The 13901-nt window shown below is 50.0% G+C and overlaps 1 protein-coding gene across 2 annotated transcripts; it reads right to left on the reverse strand.

Annotated features, from left to right (window-relative positions):
* Nucleotides 1-403: 403 nt before the first annotated feature.
* Nucleotides 404-9480, reverse strand: ZYX (zyxin). 2 transcript variants are annotated; one of them, XM_050906921.1, is made up of 10 exons: nt 9435-9480; nt 8630-8890; nt 5412-5596; nt 4287-4379; nt 3484-3990; nt 3019-3160; nt 2765-2934; nt 2433-2611; nt 2029-2149; nt 404-1607 (listed from the first exon to the last, which is right to left on the reverse strand). In XM_050906921.1, the coding sequence occupies exons 1-10, from the start codon at nt 9448-9450 to the stop codon at nt 1497-1499; spliced, it is 1785 nt and encodes a 594-aa protein (XP_050762878.1). In that variant the 5' UTR covers nt 9451-9480; the 3' UTR covers nt 404-1496. The 2 variants fall into 2 exon arrangements, with proteins under 2 accessions (XP_050762878.1, XP_050762887.1); XM_050906930.1 differs by lacking the exon at nt 4287-4379.
* Nucleotides 9481-13901: the final 4421 nt, after the last annotated feature.

Consider the following 13901-nt stretch of genomic DNA (forward strand, 5'->3'; position numbering starts at 1 on the left):
AGGAGTTTCACCTGCAGTGACCAAGACAGTACCATGCTTAAAACCATAAACATCAAGCACACTTTCTGAGTAGCAATAGTTAAGGCAAAGCAAGCAAATTGACCACTTTATTCCAGTCTGATGCAAGTGGATTGTAATAACTCACCTCCCAGTGACACATCAAGCAGACTACAACCTTGCTGTACTGAAATGCAGTCTTCCACTGCTTTAAATGAGAGCTACTCTTCAGGCACAGAAAAGTAGGAAACTAAACAGTTTGAAAGGGAGACCAAGAGGTGGAGAGAGAAAGGCCATTTTCAGACTCCTCATCTCTGGAGGCTAGGTGGAATAGCAACTATACATTCTTTACCGCCTAAGACAGCAATTCTTATGGGTAGTTGAACAAATACAGCAGACACGTTAATGGAAAAAAACCCACATTTTATTGAATGCAAACAGTGGTTGGACAGTGTAGTTATTCAAAAGGTTTGTTCAGTTTGAGAGTTTCTAGTCTAGGAAATGGGGCTCGGTGCAGGAACACTTAGAGCCAGACAGTACATTGCAATTACACTGCAGCTTTCACTGACAGCAGTGAAAGAATCCCTACTGGAATGGGGAGACGTTCCTCAGTCTGCTGAATCCTCATCCACGCACTGAGACACCTCCTCACCACGTGCTGCCCGTCCTTATGACGATCTTTATTTGTAAACATGCATTCTTTGGACTGCTTTGCTACTCTGGTGCCCAGCCTGGCTGTCCAGAAACCACACTGGGAAACAATTCATTTTGGGGAGGGAAAAAGATTTTTTAAAAAAAGTTTCCAAACTCAGGAACAGAGTAGGATTCCAAACATTGCCAGTTTAATCTGGCTAAGGAAAAAAAAAGTGACAAGACAGTTAGCCAGTAAAATCCATTAGAGACAGAAAAGCCATGGTAGGTTAGCTTTTTCCAGCAACGATAACAGAGATTCCCAATATGTTCTCCCTCCACACTCTAACCCAGCAGTGAGGGACAGGGCAGGGGAAGGCATCCTGATAATGAGGTGGCACAAGAAAAAAAAAAAAAAAAAAAAAAATCGAAGACAGAAGCAGTGCCGAGATGGAGGCTTCCATCTTCTAAGGTCAAATCATCATTCTTGGCTCCGTGGAACAGAAGAATGCTTAGCCCTTCCCAGCACCTGCCACCAGGTCGTTCTTGCTGCTTCCACCAGGCGGAGGTAGAGGCTTGGTCTTTCTCCTCCAGAGCCTTGAGGGAACAGAGATTGTGCACTCACCTTGATCATAGCCCCCAGCCTGGAATACATTGTGGCCAGGAAGTGGCGACAGGAGAAGAGGTCCTTTCTTGGTGGGTGTGCAGAGTGAAGTCTAGGAGTGGTGAATCCTACATGAGTAAAGAACTGCGCTGGCATAGTCTCCATTGGTAGCAATCTGCCTTGTCAGGCAGAGGGATAGGACAATGGCAGGGAGGGGAAGAGGCCTGAGTGCAGGGGTCTCAAGGGTATGCCCACTCCGAGCTCCTCAGCGTGCCGTTTTTGCACGAACGGTGTGACATTTGATACACAGCACGTGCCCATCCAGTGGAAAGCACCCATTCTCATCTGCTTCAATGGACAAGGGCTTCCCACAGTCCTAAACAGGGAAAGAAAAGAGGGAGGGAGCTCAATGACAGCCAACAGCAGGGTAAATGCATTCAAGGATGTAAGAAATGCCCCACCTGATCAGGATAATGGCTCACAGCGCACTGCTCTGCCTCTGATGGTGCTAATGGGAGATACTATTTAGAGGGAAGAGCAAGCTCCTTCTGTGATCCCAGCATGTTCCCCCAGTATACACAGCTGCTGTATTAGGGATGTTAGAGACTACAACCCTGCATAGTCCTTGTTCATGAACCTGTGGTCTGTGAATGTCTCATCTTTTTCTGAAGCTGCTTCAAAAATGCTTCAGATTCATTCAAAACAACCTTAGCATTTGGTCAGAATAGACAACAAAGGTGCCCAGTTGCTGGTGACGGGCATGGGAGAGATGGGAGGAGTGGGGCCACTAGGCTTACCTCACACTTGTAACATTTCATGTGGAAATTTTTCTCCAATGCCACTACACGCACTGTCTCATCTTTTCCAGGCTCTGGCATGATAGGCTCACTACAGACTGAGCAGCGTGGAGCATACTTCCTGCAACACACAAAAATATGGAGGAGACCATGACCACTGTGGTGACATTCAACGCAAGTTTCTCACTGCTGTACAATAGTATTAGCAGCAGAGAAATAATAGATCACAAAGAAGTTTAGGTGGGAAAAGACCTTAATTGCTACAAGGTACATTGCCGACTCATTTTTAACTTCATGTCTAACAGCTCACATGGGCAACCCAACTCCATATTGCAGCAAAATTAAAACAGGTGTGAGGCAATCTGCCTTCTTTCAGACACCACATGCATATGCTCTCTCCATACCTATGGTAGTCATCCACACAGTGAGGCTGGTTGGCCTGGTCCACAATAAAAGAGGCCCCCTCAAGAGGGGTATGGCACATCACGCAGGTGAAGCACTGGGGATGGTATGAGTTACCAGTGGCCTTCAGCATCCGGTCTGTGATGGTCTGTTTGCAGACACTGCACTTTTCCAAGGTTCCCTGAGCCCAAAGGAAACAAGACACATTAATCCAATCCCCCACCCCTGGGAGGCTACACCACAGACAGACAAGATGGAAGGAAGAAGGGAAAGCATGAGAGAGTAACCACAGCAAGCTCAGCTCTCTCCAGAAGCTTTCATCCCAGTGACTCACAGCATAGCAGTCCTCGCAGAAGGGCTTCTCATCCACATTGTAGAACTGCTGCCCCTGCAGCTGCTTCTCACATTTGAAGCAGGTGAAGCATTCCACGTGGAAGAGGCAGTCCAGGGCCCTCACAGCTGGCTGGGTTCGTGATAGGGGCTTCCGGCAGAAGCCACAGAGCTCTGTCAATGGAAGAAGAAAGGGATTAGGAGAGATGAAAACCCACCACAGTCTTAGTCCTACTGCTGTCCACTGAGGGAACTCACCAGAAGTAGCAGTCTCTGCTGGGGGTGGATGCTCCATATCCTTCATTAGTTTCTGGGTCAACATCTCCAGCTCTTCTACCTCCTTCATGGTCAGACAGGAATTTCCCCTAGGTGGATCGGCGCTGGAGCCTGTGGGTCTATGCTGCAGGAAGAGGAAACATTCAATCCCAAAGGACACATATAGCCAGACTCCTTCCAACCCTGTCTCTAGTAACAACTTCTCTCACCTTTACTTCTCCTCTCTGTCTCTCCCTAGGGAACAATCTGCCATCCACTGTGCTTGCTTCTTTCCACCTTTACATGAAGCCCTATCCCTCTCCACCACTGTCTCTAGTTACATATCTCTTTCAGATGGGAAACAGCTTCCCCTAGCCTGGGACAGACCCTCCCTCCTTATCCTCCAACTTCACTCCCAGTGATGCTGTGCCTGTCCAAAGACACTGGTCCCATGGCTCTATCCCTTACCATGTCTTTTGCAGCAGCAGGTTGTTCTGTGGGACGTGGCTTCTCCTGCACTTGGGGTCTTTCCCTTTGCTGGACATAGGTGAAATTGGGAGGCTGTGGCCGAGAGGAGGGACCTGAAGGTGAAGGAGCTGTGAACTGAGTCTGAAGGGAGGTGGGATATCTTGCAGAGTTTGAGGGAGCCATGGGAACACTGGCACCTGATTTGGACCCAGATTTAGGAGAGCCAGCAACAGGGGATGGGGTGAATTTAGGGGTAGGCTGAGCAGAAGGGAGAGAGGGGGGTGGAGGGACTGGTGCTAGGGGCTCCTTGCGTTGCTGTGGGGCTGCCCATGGGGTTGGGGTGGGGGTCAAATCCACTCCAGGGGGCTTGAAAGATAAGCTTCCACTTGACTTCGGAGTGAACTTGGAAGGAAAGGAATGAGGAGTATCTCTGGCTGCAGATGGTATTTCCACATGGGCTTTTGGGGCCGATGGTTTCTCCAGAGAAGCTGTGGATCCTGGAGATATCTGTAAAGGGAAGCAGCAGAGACATACAGGCAGTCATCAGCAAGATGGAAGAGAAAATATGCTGTGTATAGCAGTAAGTCATCAGCTATCCCAGACCCACAATGCTAAGAGTTCCCACACTGTTACATATTTAGCAGCCCTGACAAGTTGCAAGGTCTATGCTTTCTGGTCCTTCACGTACACTTTCACACTATGGTTTATCCAGACATTTTAATCTTCAGTAGCACCCTTCTCACTACCTCCATTCAGCAAACTAGTCATCTCTCCTTCCACCTGCGACATTCTGGAGAGCTCACCCGGGATCTGAAGGGGTCATTCTTCTCCATGTCATCCAACATTATGGACAGTGAGTCAATCTCAAGATCAATGCTGCTCATCTTGCCACGTACCTATACCACCATCCATGAGGAAAGAGGGAGCAGAGCATGTTACAGGAACAGCCAGAGAACCGGGTGTATCCCCTTACAATAGCAGATCTTGACACTTTGGACTGCGGTACAGATCTGCTCCTTGCTTTGAGTAGATAGCAAGTTGGTGAGGACGAACAGGGCAGAGTCTCCAAGGTCTACAAACAGTGGGAAAATGCATAGCCCAAAGAAACTCACACACAGATTTAGGTGGGAAAAGACATCTGGAGGTCTCTAGTCCAACATCCTGCTCACAGCAGGGCTAACTCCCAAGCTAGAACAGGTTGCTCAGGGCCTTGTCCAGGTGACTTCTGAACATCCCCAAGGACGCAGATTCCCCAGCCTCTCTGGGCATGTGTGCCAGTGTTGAGCCACCCTTGGAAGGGAACAGGTTTTTCTTCTGTCCAACACGAATCTCCCTTGCCGCAACTGGTGTCCATTGTCTCTTGTTCTCTTGTTGTGCCCCACTAAGAAGAATCTGTCTTCTCTCCAGCCCTCCTTTAGGTATTGCAGACTGCAGTTAGATCCCTGCCTTGGCCTCCTCTTCTGCAGGCTGAACAAACTCAGCTCTCACATCACGTGCTCAAACCCCCAATGATCGCTATGACCCTTCGCTGGATTGCATCTAGTTCAGTATTCCTCTGGGGTTATTATACTGGGGAGCCCAGCTGGAAACAGTCCTCCAAGATGCAGCCTCACTAGCACTGAAGAGAGGAATAATCACTGTCCTTGTCCTGCTGACTACACTGTCATGAATGCAGCCCAGCATGTGGTTGGCCTTTATTGCCACAAGAGTGCATTGCTGGCTCACATTCAACTCACTGTCCACAAGGAACCCCAGGTCCTTCATCTGCAGAGCTGTAACCCAGCCAATTGACCCTAACCTGTGCCAGTCCATGGGGTGGTAGCATTTTCTGCTTTCCCAGATCTCAGGGCTTCCTGCTGCTGAGTTCAGAGAGTAGTGAGAAGTTGTCCCACATCACAAGAAACTATACTTCCCTTGACCTCACTCACCTGTGGGGCAGGTACTTTGCTCACAGGCCCTTCATCAAACATCGGCGGAGGAGGAGGAGAAGGAAAAGCTTCTTCTGGGGCTGGTGGAAAAGGCTCCTCAAAGGGTGGCGGGGGTGGGGGAAAAGCACAGTTTGAGGAGAAACTTGCCTCCTCTCCAGGTGGGGGAGGAGGTGGCAGCGGTAGCTCTATGGGGAAGAATGAGAATAAAAGCAAGTTTGGATCATTTCTTACTCTTAGCCAGTACAAACCCCAGGAGGAGTCTTGAAGGTATTACAGCAAGTAGTTCCCCAGTACCCAGAGGACCCCAGCACCCATCAAGGACAACTGAACTCCACAGGCTGGCTTTCACCTTGTCCAAAGCTATTTGCCATCACATAAACTTTCCTCAGTACCTACTGCAATTAGACACTGGGAATAGTTATTGTATAATTGGCAAACATGTCTTACTATGCCCTTTCCCACTCCTCCTCTCATTCTTTGGTCCCTAGCATATGCTTCTTTTGCCAGCAACTGGCTCAGGTTGCTGAATACAGAGCAGCATTAGAAGGAATGCCAGTGGACAACCCAGGACCCTGAAGAGCCTGCATTATTACAGGAAAATAAGCTGGCACCTCGCAGCTGGCTAGTAAGCACTACAAGAAACAAGCGTGTGTGGGGGAAAAAATGCATATGAGGAATCTTTGAAACTACTTTATTTTTCTGGGAGATGAAAACAGCTTTCCTTTGGGAGGCTTAAATGTCCCCATATCTGATACAGATCAGGACATGAGACATTTTCCAGAACCCTTTTAAGCAGGCTGAAAAGCACCAGAGTGCCTCAATCTCCTAGAAGGAAACCCTATTGCTTCCACCTATTCACATTTGCCGAAGATGTGGAATGGGCAAAACGAGACATTTTTTACTACAACACAGTCAAATTTGAATCCTCTTCCCTTCACCATGTATGGGAGAAGTTGTCCTCTTATCATCCAAGCAGCAAAGAACACTGAACAGAAGGAGGCATAACTTCGACATCCCTTCTTTTGGACACCCACCTCTCTTCCTAGCTAGCCCCAACCAGCGGTAGGGTGAAAGACCACGTTTTTCACTCCTGCTAGTCCATGTGCAACTTTTAACAGCAGTAATCGAATTGACTCATCTTTATATGTAGCTGTTGTCGACAGACTTTATAAGAACTTCTCATCTGTAACCTAAGGGAGACGATAATGCCCTTTTGGAAAATGAAAGCTGAAATTTTATTAGCCAGTGGAATGTATAAACTGCACTGGTATTCAGCACCTCTTCCAAGCCTTCTTGTGCCACAGAAATTCTGCTTGTGGGGGGGAAGTAATACCAGGCCAGTATTTTTTTTTCTGTGAAACTAGAGTTTGGGATCAAGTTTGTATACGCTTGCCTTCTGGTTTATTGAAATGATAAAGAATTATCATATCACTATCACAAAGCCCTGATCTGCTGTCACATTGTTTCAGATGCACTAAAAGCCCGTTTTATGAATTATTCATACAAACAAAAAAGCTCCCCACAAAGTTACTATACCAGATTTATAGAAGAATCAATACTAAATATAACATTCCTGGAGCAATACTAACTTTGTCTTAAATGACAGGATGGCTAAGAGACCAATTGCTATGGCTTTATGTTATGCTACTATTTGTTTGGGAAGTGTATAAGAAAGGGAGAGAAGGATTGAAGAGATGCATCAGAGAAGGATCAAATCAGATGCATTTCTCTCATGACTGAGTTTTGGTGGTTCATTTGTACTTCAGATGTCTTGATGGCAGCCCTCAGCCAATGGTGACAGAGCAGCTTAGCCAAATGGTTCTTTTGCTAATCTTTCTGTCAAGTTAGTGCCTCCATAATAAGCTTTATAAGGAAGGGAGAAGTGGAGCAAACAACACTCAGTCCTCCACTCGCACTGTATATTGAAAAATAACTTTTAACAACTACTTTTGTACTTCAGGTAATGTATTTGTGTCAGTTTGAGACGTTCCGACAGACGCACCCCTAATCCACACAACTATAGCAGAAAATCATAAAGCCTGAGATGGGACCTTGGATTACAGACACAAGATTCCAGCCAACAATGTATGAGAAAAAGGTCACCAGAGTCAGCTGGTACAATTCTAGGAGACAGAAGCACCAACATGCTGAAGCCCTTGTGACTCGAGGAACGGAAAAAATGGCTTAATAATTTGTCTCCTCTGAGCACAGGACCAGCCTTCCTATCATCAGATCAGCTGCCCACTAACTTAGCATGCTAACCCAGAAAACATCAGCATTGTACAGTCTGTGCTAGACTGTGAAAGGAAAGAAATTTAAATCAGCAGTTAGCATTACCTGAACACGCGTGTCCCAACTGAGGTGCACCCTGATAGAGTCTTGGGGTAATACGCAGCATCAAGCATTAGCAAGAGGTTCCTAGGGAAATTTCCGGTTGCCCCATGCTGATCAATTCTAACTAGGGAGCCACACAACCAGGAACTTTCTGCTTCTTAGAGGACACAAGACCAACCAACCAACAAAAAACGAAACAAAAAACCACCCCACCACCACAGGAAATTAAAAAAAAAAAAGAAAAGAAAAAGAAAAAAAGAAAACCACACTAAAGCAAGAAGTCACTCTACACAGGAAAACACACCCAACCCAAACCACTAGGAAAAAGTATAAAACTCTACAAGCCATACAAACTCTAAGTCTCACTTCCTGTTTATGATAGCTTCCACCATTTTTTCATGCAATTATTTCTTCTTCCCCATCTCCAGCAGCAAAGATGGCAACTGCAGAGTCCACAAGAAGGATCTCTACAGTCAGAGACAACCAACTTGAGCTGAGATGTATCAACAAGAAGGAGAATAGCATGATTCATCACCATCAGAGTCAACTTCCCTGCAACATATTTGCTCTCAGACATGCTGGCTAGAAACTGACTGCAGTTACACAATTACGCACTCAGGGAATACTATGAAAAATCCATTGCATTCCTCCAGCATCGGTGCAATGCAGGATTGCCTTCCCGCCTCCTTTCCTAATGGAGATACTACATACTTTGAGATCCCTTTACAATCGTTTTATCTCATTCTGGAATCTGCCAGCCTCTACAGCAAGAGTATCTGTCACAGCAGTTATGCCCCTGTCCTCGCGTTTAGCCCAGTTACAGACCTCACACCCTGAGAATTCAGAAACACATATTCACATCTGCCACGCCAGCCCTCACCTACCTTCTGCCAGCAGGGACGTGGACGCTGATGGAATCTCCCCCACCTTCCCTATCTGAGCACGCTGGGCGCCAGCTCCAGGAGGCAGGGGCAGCGACGACTCTGACGCACCCCCAGCCTTGAAGGGGTTCACCTTGGGTTTAGGGGCAACCACAGGTGCAAACTTCTTCTGCGGGTTGTAGAAGGAAGGGGTAGAAATGTTGATACTGACTGTGGATGTCATGCGGGTCCCTGGGGCACCTGGGGAGGCCATCTTCTCAGCACCTGGCAGGAGAGAAGACGGAGGAAACCTATATGAAGTCAGCCTTGGGCCAGAGTAGAAATTAATAGAGACAAACATATGAAACAGAGGGATACAGGAGTTTAAGTCCGGCCAGAGGCTGAGGTGCCTGAGCAGAGTGCAGAGCACTTCCAGGATCAGCACAGGAAAAAGGAGGAACAGAAACTGCAGACAGCTCCCATGAGCCAGCACGCTTCACCATTTCAACTCAGGCATTAACTGCAAACGGGTTCTTGCCACGGAAAAAATCAAGCTCTTTGCTGCATGAGAACCCTGCGTGCACACATGCTGGAGAGGACAGCAGCAGGCCACCAGAATGAGTGTCATCCGCCACACACACCAAGCCCCACACACCCTAAGGAGGGTGCCCCCATACATGCTCTCCCAGAACTGGAATTAGCATTTCCTCTCCCCCGCTTACCCAATAACGCCAGCCAGTTCCTCTTGACCTCTGCCCGTGACAGCCCCAGTAACGTCCCCCTTCACCCCCCCAACCCTGGCACACCCCCTGCATCCTCGATCCTTTACCTCCAGGCCCCTGCATGCCGGAGGAGCGCAGGCAGCCGCGGCAGGAGCAGAACAACAGGGCGAGTGAGGAGCTCCCTGGTGTCACATCCCCGGGCAAAGCCCCCTACTCTCCGGATCTCCTTCCTGCGCCCGGCGAGGGTGACAGCAGCGCCCGCCACCCCTCACCGGCTGCGCCGGCGCCCGCTCCGCCCCCGCCAGGAAGCGCTCCTCGGATACCGGCTGGCGCTCCGCCGCCGCGCCCGCCGCCCACAGCGCCCCGCCGCCTGTCCCTTTGGGCGCAGCCAGCACCGCTGCAGCCGGGGCTCCCGTCCTCCAGGCAGTGCAGCCGCGGTCCTGCCCGGCGCAAGGACTGCCTGTCGAGTGGGGGGGGTGGGGGGGCAAGCGCTCCGCTTGCGGCATGCGGGCATACGAACTCTCTCCACTCGCTCCTTTCCACCACCAGACTCGCACAGCCAGAGGACAGCCCCACCAAGTCGGCTGTTCCAGGAACCGCAGGCCTCATGACGAGAGCCACGTTTCTAGGATTCCCTCAGTCCTGCAATCCAGGCCAGAAATCTCATCCACGCTAGAAACCTCCGTGAAGCCAGATGCTATGTTGTAAAGCCTGGCATGCCTATAGTCCTCCTAACACCCCAGCACAATAGCGCTTCCGCCAGCACAAGGGGCTCTGTGCCAGCATTTCAAGTTGGCATGTTCAAATCAGTGCCCTTCCACACTACCGGCCTCTCTCACACGGACAATAACAGCTGCTGGGACAGACAGCCCTGGTGCCACAAACATCCGCCCACCGCTAATTCACCCATGGCTGCTGATAAGACCTGCATGCTCCATTCTTAAGCGCTCCCATGACTCTGTGCAGTATGGCAAGACGGAGTAACGTGTAACAGCTTCTCCAGGTGACAACTGTGTGACAACATAGACAAATGTTAAGTCCATGCTGCTCCACTTTCTGTTCCCTTTGTGTAGGGCTGATGAGTTGCATGCACTTTGACAAACTCTTCTGGGCTTTTCAAAACAAGGAAGAGGTTGCAACAGTAAGCAGCAGCCAAAAAGCTGTGCTGAGCATCTCCCACATGATCCAGCATGGGAAAGGGCCAAGGCAGAAGAGTAATTAGCAAGGTCTGTCCTCAATCCCTCAGACCTGTAGGGGTCAACAGACTTGCAAGTCAGAAGGGACTGACCAACTCCCTCCAGTCTGCAGCTTCCCACCAAGCTACAGAAGCTATTAAAAAGACCTCCAGCCTTTCTTTAGAGACTTCTGTCTTGTGCTGCACTGTTTCACCATGGTGCAATGAACCACCTAGTAGTAGTTCTACCTGAATTGACAGCATTATGAGCAGAAGACCACAGTGACAACGTCACTTCTGATCACGATCCATATTGGGGTTAGTCAACACAGAGACAGCCTTGGGACATTGGCTGCTTCACAAAAAAGTGCTGGCTTTGCTACCAGCAGCTGCCATCTCCCTTAACCCAAAGCAGCCCATTTCCCGGTATGCTCTGTCGCACTTAAGGCCCTTTCTGCTCAGAGCTGTCTCCATCCAGCAGCTGCCTCTGCTCATCCTCACTTCTGTTTATCAGTCCACCCCCATACAGACCAAACAGGCTGAGAAAGGCTGGCCTTGTGAAGAGTCACCTCCCCAGCCCTGCAGCGTTCCCAGTACCATCTAAGCCTTACCAGAAACACACAGCTTACGCGAGTCCTGTGGCGCTGTTTGTAAAAGCTATTGGAGAGGGAGTGTCGCACCAGCAGACCTGATCTCAAATCCTTCTCATCCTCACATTTTCCCTGAGGGGAGAGATTTTTTCTGCCTGCTGTAACAGCATTTAAGATGACTCAAGTGGAGCTATGAAGAAAGGTGTCCCCAAAGGACACAGTCAGGATACTTAGTTGCCTCACACACTGTTTCTCTCTAACAGAGAGCAAGAAGTAGGAGGACAGAACCAAGTGACACCTCCCTCAGCAGCAGGGTCACCCAGAAGGTCCCATGGTGGGTCTGCCACCTCTTATGCACCCAGACAACTTTCAGTTCTTTGACCCCAAGACACCACTTTCAAAAGCTCAGCTCCTTTCCTCGGGTAGCGAAAGGACGAGAAACCTGAGGAAACAGAGAGCTGAGTATTATTTTTCACCTCTGCTGGTAGAAAGCAGTTTGGCTCCAGCCACACAGGGAGCCCCTGTAAAAGCTAGCCCAGCACCGTGGTCTGACACACCGCATCTGCTCTTCCCCCGTTTGCCAACTTCCTCCCAACTGAGGGGCGTCAGAAGGAGAACTATAGCAAAAAAATATAGAATATGAAGTGAACAGATTAAACAGATTTAGGAGTTACACTTATTTTCATCCCCTCATACAGACTAATTCCAGAAAGTTCTCCCAGCCTGGCCCAAAGTTACAAAGCTTCAAAGAGAGCAAAGTCCTATCAGCTATGCAAGCTGCAAGGTAGAGCCTTAAACAACCAGGCTGGGGGAGGGGGCATTCAGAGCTACAATCTTCTCCCAGATATGCTGGGCTTGCCTCCTCCCTGTGGAGGGGGAAAAAAAAAAAAAAGGAGAAAAAAATCAAAAAAGCTATGCAAACATATTTAAAACGTTAGGAAGTTCTACGACTTTGCAACCACTTGCGTCTTCACTTTCTCAGGGCACTCCCAGAGAGACAGAATCGCATAAATTAAACAAATTTCAGGCACAAAGCCACAGATTCCTCTCTCTCAAGCACATCTGGAAAAAGGCTCCATAGGTATCTCACTCATCCGTACGCACACAAAAGAGAGCTTGTCCCGAGTAAAACCAGGCAACACCCCCTCCCTCTTCCCCACTGCTGGAGCTATACAGGAGCGTTTAGCTGCCTCCATTTCACCGGGAGGGAGGAAAACTCACCAGATCCACACACACGCAAACCGCTCTTCTGCGGAAGGGCAAAAAAACCCCACGACCCACGACCGTAAATCAACCCCAAAGAGACCGAGAGACTTTGTACGAGGCGAGCAACCCTCCCGGCGGGAGCGGCAGGAAACCCGCACCCCCCGACACGGGTGCACACCCCTGCTCGCTCAGCGCCAGCCCCAGGGCTGCAGACAAAAGCTTTTTTGCTGAGCCAAGAGAAGAGACTCACCTCTGGGGAGGGGGCTCGGGGGAGCGGGGAGGCGGAAATGCCGCCCCCGGGGCTGGCGATCGCGGGGCTGGGGCCGGGCTCCTCTGCCCCCGGACGGCCGGCTGCCTCGGCCCGCCTGCCTGCCTGGAAAGGCAGCAGAAATGAAAGGTGGGGGAGCTGCTGAGCCCAAACGCTTCCTACCAACTCGCGAAAAAAGCCTCGCCCAGGCAAAGTTGTTTGACCATAAAAGGAGAGAGGCTGCGCGAACAGCTGAGCTCACTCGCTGGGGAATGTGGCAATGAGGTAAGGGGGGTGGGGGGGGGAAGGCAGGCAAGGCGCGCACCGCCGGGGGACGGGGCCTGCTGGGGCAGCGGCGGGAGCCCCGGGGTGGCATCTTGTGTGTACCCCCTCCGCCTTTACGGGGAAGGGGGGGTTTATTTCTCTGCCTGCCAGCGGTCACGAAGAAGAAACGTTTGCTGGGGTTTTCTCCCGGCCCTCTCCCGCCGCCTTACCGCGGACTCGCAGCGTTGTCCCTCGCCCAGCGCCCCTCCCGTCCCCCTCGGGCGCCCACCCTGGGCTGGGCTCGCTGCCTTCCACCCTCACAGAGCCCTGCTCCTCCCGCCTTCCCTAACTCCAGAGCTGCCCCCTGCCCGTGATTTCCCTTCCAGTGGCTGAGCTGGACCTTAGGAAGAAATTTAGCACCTCTGGTGAGTCAGGGTCCCTGCTGGCCTCTTCCTCGCACGAACCAGCTGTGAGAGCATCTGACTCACGCTCCCCCAGTCTTCCAGAAATTAAAGCAAACATCAGATGACTCCGCCGTGCAGAAAAGCGACTTGTTCTCCTTGTACTGGCTGCAAGGCAAACACTAAACTGTTCTATATCAAACACTAGCCACTTGAATTGCTTTGTTGGATTGCCTGTGCTGCACGTTGGTTTTATTTCTATCCCAGTGCTGGCTGCGGGTTCAGCCCTGCTCTGGACCGGGGACAGCCTGACCCAGCACAACAGAGCATATAATTTTCAACCCCAGTCTTTTCTTCTCCTTGCTTCTAAGCCTCTCAGGGAGGAGGGATACCAATAAAGACAGAATTCCTGTGCTTTGCACAATCATTGTACTTTGTCTTTGGAATTTGGCCTTAATAGGGGGGTTAATACCCCTACTGTTGCAAATTCCCTGGAGAATTACTGTATTTGGTAATGCTCAGGAGATCTGGGGCTTGTCTGCTCCTAAGACTTACCTACCAACATAGGTACTTTTCAGTACTGGTAATTTACTCACAGATGGGTGAGTAAGCCACAAACCACACCAGGTAGACTCCCAGTGTGCACTACTACAAAATGTTCACATTAGAGAGCTATGCAAAGAGGTTCATCA

This window comes from Gymnogyps californianus, chromosome 1 (assembly GCF_018139145.2).
Source record: "Gymnogyps californianus isolate 813 chromosome 1, ASM1813914v2, whole genome shotgun sequence".
NCBI lineage: Eukaryota > Metazoa > Chordata > Aves > Accipitriformes > Cathartidae > Gymnogyps > Gymnogyps californianus.